The sequence below is a fragment of the Anomaloglossus baeobatrachus genome, chromosome 9 (genome assembly GCF_048569485.1).
Source record: "Anomaloglossus baeobatrachus isolate aAnoBae1 chromosome 9, aAnoBae1.hap1, whole genome shotgun sequence".
NCBI lineage: Eukaryota > Metazoa > Chordata > Amphibia > Anura > Aromobatidae > Anomaloglossus > Anomaloglossus baeobatrachus.
This window is the reverse complement of record NC_134361.1, coordinates 48675295-48681294: the sequence shown is the minus strand read 5'-3', so window position 1 is coordinate 48681294 and position 6000 is coordinate 48675295. Positions and strand designations below refer to the sequence as shown.

The following is a 6000-nucleotide window of genomic DNA, read 5'->3' as shown; positions in this document are numbered from 1 at the left end:
GCAGGGGCCTGATCGCTGGTAGGTGTCACACATAACGAGATACTGCGTCACAGAAACCGTGACTCGCAGCGATGTCGCTAGCGATCTCGTTATGTGTGACAGTACCTTTAGTATAAACCCTGTTCTATATCAAAAGGGTGAAGAAGGTCATGTTGACATCTCTTCTTCGAATGTAGGTGTTGATACAAGTTTGGGCATGTTGAGGATACACTAGGGCATCTCACACATCTCCATATGGTACAAAGAAGCTTAAGGTCCTCTCGGTACACACACAAGAATCACGAGGGAGGTTGCAAATATCTATTTTCCTTTCGCTGGCCCACGCAGGGTCTTTCCATATGATCAGTGACTAACAGGTGCTCCCGTCGTAGGCACTGGCCATAAACATTGCAGCCTCCGGATTCACATTTCAGTTACAGATCTGTTGCCGTTTGCCACTCTGTCCTGATTGTTCATGATGAGTTTCAGCTTTCCTTGAATGGTGCAAATGACAACTCTTCTGAAGCTGTCTGACAAGAAGAAATAGATCACCGGGTCCAGGCAGCTGTTGAGCGTAGATAAACACAGCACTAACTCATTGGTGATATGCAAAGTCTGTTTCCAGGGCAGACCGGGGATGATATCTATCTGCGCCAAGACGTAGGGCACGCGTACCAAGTGATAAGGGACAAAACACACAATAAAGATGACTAGGACAATGAAGGACTTCTTCATCGCCCGATTACTGTTTCTTTTCGTTTGGGGCTGGTTCTTCACCAAAGACGCTCGGTGGAGTTTGGCAGAGATCTTTGCATAAAAATATACAAAAAGGAAAAGGAGGACAAAGAAAGCGATGACGGCAGTCAAGTTGACGGCAGCCGACACCTTGCCCTTCTTCTTGAAGTGGAAGCACTTATGACAAGGTTCATTTCCTTTATTTTCGAACAAGAACGGGGCAATGCAGACCACATTGATTATCCAGACCACATGAGCCGCCCTAGAGCTCCATTGAACGCTGTGGATTTTGTACTGCTGAAAAGGTCTGATAATTTTAAGATACCGATCCATACTGATGAGGCTGAGGAACATGATACTTGCATACATGTTCAAGTAGAAGAAGGCCCCGATGACATGACACAGGAGAAAAGGACCGTTACTGTTCTGATACGCAATGCGGAAAGGTAAGCATAGCGCCAAGAGCAGATCGGCCACGGCAAGGTTCCGCATGTATATGGTCATAGATGAACATCGTTGACAATTTATCCCAAAAGCAATAAGAGCCAGAATATTGCTCAGGAGACTCAGTCCACAAACAAACGAATAAATCACAGGGAGCATCCAGGACAAGATTCCATCTTGGATATCGCAGCCATTAAAAGGAGGCGATGAAGACACGTTGAGATGAAGAGACAGAGGATCAGAGGTCTCCAGGTTCCATGTCCATGTGGTCACGTCACTCGGGGTTGAGTTTGTCAGAAGATCCATTATCTATGAATGGAGAACAAAAAATATTTTAGACTTAGAAGTAATGGGTCATGCTAATCAAGCTTATATTATTGGATTTTTCTTCCCAGTGTGATTTACCATGAATCTGAGGACAACCTCACTTTGTATCTGAAGATCTCTGACTATTATTTCGTGAAGAACAACTAAAACCCTAAGGCTGGGGCCACACGGGGACTACTGCGATCCCCTTGCATGAGACTCGGCTCGTGCTGGCAGTACAGCAGAGCCGAGTCTCATGCTTGTGTCCTTGCAACTGAGGTCCGTTCGTGCGAGCAGACCTCAGCTGCGGGGGGCGGGCTGGCACTCAGGAGGGGAGGGAGGGATTTCTCTCCCTCTCGCCTGTGTAGCCGGCTATAGACATTCTCGCTCTGCACGCACGGTACACCGATGTACCGCGAGTGCAGTGCGATTTTTCTCTCGCCCCATTCACTTGAATGGGTGCGAGAGAAAGAGTCTCGGATTACAATCGCAGCATGCTGCGATTGTTTTCTCGGTCCGATTAGGGCTGAGAAAATAATCGCTCATGTGTGCTGTCACACAGGCTAGAATTGGTCCGAGTGGAATGCGATGTTTTATCGCACTCCACTCGCACCGATTTTCTCGCCGTGTGGCTTAGGCCTAAATTCCAAAATCTCAATCTGAGAACAAAACATCCGGAGCTTCCTCATAGATACATTTTGTAACAATCTCAAAGAACCTTACAAAACATTCTTTTTTATTTCCTTCTTGATATCGCTCAGATTAGGATGACTTGCTCTTACTATCTATACTGAGAGGAACAGAACTCTGAGAACATCAACACATGATGCCAAACGTTAATCACAGTCCTCCTCAATAACAAAAAAAAAAAAAGAAATCAATAGCTGCTCTCTTATCAAGCTGTTTTTTTTTATTTCTCTTATATCTATCTAGACAAAAAAAAATAAGCAAACATTTCAGATATAGGTGCCGCCCAGAGATTGCAACCCACCATCCTATGGTACATGAAGAAGCACTCAATAGCAAATTCCATGCAAAAAAACTTGTGTATTTGTTGGCCCATATAAACAATGTTTTGCATAGAATTTGCTATTAAGTGGAATTTGTTATTTTTTTCAACTATCTACAAAAAAACTGACCAGCATCTAGTGCAAAAATCACAGAGAGGTGACAGGTTTTTATTACGGAAGGACAGATGAAAAGTGGAAAAACACAGACACACATATCACCTATCTATCTACTGTATTAATCTATCTATCCCTCTCTCTCTCTCTATCCCTCTATCTAATATCTTTCTGTCGTTATCTATCTCTATCTATCTATCCCTCTATCTATCCTTCCTATTTATCTAGAAAATCGAATAAGCTTTATTGGCATTAGTTTTGCCAAAGGGTGGGTGGGGTCTGTAGGAAGGATGGGTGAGGGCACATCCAGGGTGGGGACTGTAGGAAGGATGGATGGGGGCACATCCAGGGTGGGGACTGTAGGAAGGATGGATGGGGCACATCCAGGGTGGGGACTGTAGGAAGGATGGATGGGGCACATCCAGGGTGGGGACTGTAGGAAGGATGGATGGGGCACATCCAGGGTGGGGACTGTAGGAAGGATGGATGGGGGCACATCCAGGGTGGGGACTGTAGGAAGGATGGATGGGGGCACATCCAGGGTGGGGACTGTAGGAAGGATGGATGGGGCACATCCAGGGTGGGGACTGTAGGGAAGATGGATGGGGCACATCCAGGGTGGGGACTGTAGGGAAGATGGGTGAGGGCACATCCAGGGTGGGGACTGTAGGAAGGATGGGTGAGGGCACGTCGGGGGGGGGACTGTAGGAAGGATGAGTGAGGGTACATACAGGGTGGGGATGTCACGGGCGGAGGAGGGGACGCCTCCCTCTCCCTCTGCTGCTCGGGTCCGGCCGCCGCGGCGGCTGCGGCCTGCTGCTGCTCGGTGGCTCGAGCGATGAGCCGGATCCCGGAGACTCTAGCTGCGCTCCTCGCCCGTGAGTGAAAGGGGGGTTGTTGGGTGTGGGGATGGTTTATTGTCCGTGACGCCACCCACGGTTGTGGTGATTTATTGGCACCACCGCTGCTCTGTATGGGGATCCCGGGAAGGGTGGTATGGAGCAGCCAGTTGTTGTGTTGCCCCTCCGTGGGTAGGGGTTGGTGATCCCGGTGCCCAGTGATGAGATGGCTGATGTCTCGTGTCTCCGTATGGCCGCCACCACTTCCACCATGTCGGCCTCCCACTCCTCCATGAGGAGCTGCATGCGGACCTGCAGACGGCTGCTTAGCTGGACGGTCCGGACTTCCACCCACGCTGCGGGGCCAGGCGCGGGGACCACGGTGTTGTCGGTCGGACTCAGCATCTTTAGCAGCGGCCCCTTCCAGGAACCAGTCAATGGCCGCAGGGTCCTGGCGTCCCTGCTTCTATAGCTGCGTTCACATGCAGCCAGCCGCCATCGCGTCCCCCTTAGCTTCTTTTCGGACCCTCCTTTATTGGGGCGGAGTTTTGGCCTTCGCGCCTCTGCTACTCGAGAAGACGCTCGAGCGGGAACTTTTCGCGCCAAAGATGGCGACTTCTGGAAATTTTCAGCCGGATACCTCCGGCGGTTGCAAGGCGCACCTCTACCCAACGGCAGAGCGGTAAGATCCTGTTCGTGACGCCAAGTTGTCGCGGGCGGAGGAGGGGACGCCGCGCTCTCCCTCTGCTGCTCGGGTCCGGCCGCCGCGGCTGCTGCGGCCTGCTGCTGCTCGGTGGCTCGAGCGATGAGCCGGATCCCGGGGACTCTAGCGGCACTCCTCGCCCGTGAGTGAAAGGGGGGTTGTTGGGTGTGGGGATGGTTTATTGTCCGTGACGCCACCCACGGTTGTGGTGATTTATTGGCACCACCGCTGCTCTGTATGGGGATCCCGGGAAGGGTGGTATGGAGCAGCCAGTTGTTGTGTTGCCCCTCCGTGGGTAGGGGTTGGTGATCCCGGGGCCCAGTGATGAGATGGCTGATGCAGGGCTTGGTGGGCGCAGGGACGCGGGAGCAGCGCGGTGCCTTGCGGCACTGTGGTACTCACTCAGCCTGAGACGTGGACACAGTTTTTCGGTAAACCACACGGCTGGAAAGACGGTTCCCACGGACGGCTGCACTTGCTCTCCCAGTAGGTAACGGTGATGTCCCTTTGACCTGCACCTAGTGTTTCTGTGTTGGTAGCGATGGGTTCCCACCGGTAACCCGCTCCCCGGCTTGGATATGGGCCGGAGGAGCCCTGCTTTGCCCGCAGACGCTGGCCCCGAGGAACTGGTGCCCTGGCGGTGGCGGTGTTCCTCCTTAATGGTTGGACTTTTGCCTTCAGTCGGGACTTGGTTGTTGGGGGATCGACGTCCCCTTCACTGACGGATTTGGCAAATTATGGCGACTCCTAGCCTTGCCGGGGTCTGAGAGGCCCTTGCCCTGGTGCTGACTGTCCTTCGTATACTGCTCCAGACCGCCGGGCCACTACCCGTCCGCGGTCCTTCCAGCAACCTCTGAGCAGTCCCCCTCCAGACAATCACCGCTGTTGCTGACCTTGCTGACACTGTCCTGCACTTAGCCGGACCAACCTCAGGTCTTTCTACGCTCACTTTTTCTCTTTTCTTCTTTGCTCCACTACTACTTCACTTTCACTTAGCTCCTCTACCACTTCCTTCTACTTTCATGTCCCTCACTGTTCTGCCTGGTTCCTCCCGCCTCCAGGGCTGTGTACTCCTCGGTGGGCGGAGCCAACCGCCTGGCCCACCCCCTGGTGTGAACATCAGCCCCTGGAGGAAGGCAACAAGGATTTCAGTAGCTTTGGTGTTCCTAACTGGGATGTAGGGTGTGGTGGTGTGATGACCTGTGACCCCTGGCTTGCCCAGGGCGTCACATTCCCCCTTAGCAAAATGCAGACCGTCCGCGGGCTGCCCATCCAACACCGGTTTTATTTTCTGTAAATGTATAAAAGGTAACATATAAAGCATAACATCATCCCACACGGGAGGCACATTTCTTAAACGTTACTAAACGGTTTTACGGGTACGGTTTCAGCTCTCTCCCACCCAAGCAACCTGGCCCTGATGCTGCCCCTAAAGCCCAGGCAGCACCCCTTGACCCAAGTCCAGCACCAGTTACCCGAGCGGGATCTGTCCTTCCCCTCCAGAGGGTAGCCACCGGTTCCTTTGGTGGCTGGGCCCCAGCCTGCTCTGCTGAGGGCCCTCCCTCCAACCTGCCTCTCCGGAGGCGGCAACTGCGGAAAACGGTACGGTAAAACAACATATTTACAAGCCACTTAACGTTTGAGGTTGCCCTGCAAGTTCACGGGCTTGTCCATGGATAGTTCCCATGCTAAACAACTTTTTAAACGGTCCCCACGGGGACAACGGTGCCGGCTCCGGCCGGTTCAATCACTGTTAATCAGGTGAAGTACACGGTAATCATTTTCCATTTTCATCAATTTTCAAAACTTTCAAACAAACACACTTGTGGTCCCAACGGGGACTGTGCAGCGGCACTCCGCTGCCTTTTGC

The 6000-nt window shown here is 52.2% G+C and overlaps 1 protein-coding gene across 1 annotated transcript in view; it reads right to left on the bottom strand.

Moving 5' to 3' along the window:
* LOC142250450 (putative G-protein coupled receptor 34) overlaps positions 1-6000 on the bottom strand; it is a 49619-nt gene continuing 43619 nt past the window's right edge. Inside the window, exon 3 of the mRNA XM_075322630.1 lies at positions 1-1467. Within this exon, the coding sequence (XP_075178745.1) occupies positions 403-1464 (1062 nt within the window). The 5' untranslated portion in view covers positions 1465-1467 and the 3' untranslated portion in view covers positions 1-402. The remainder of the gene's footprint in view (positions 1468-6000) is intronic.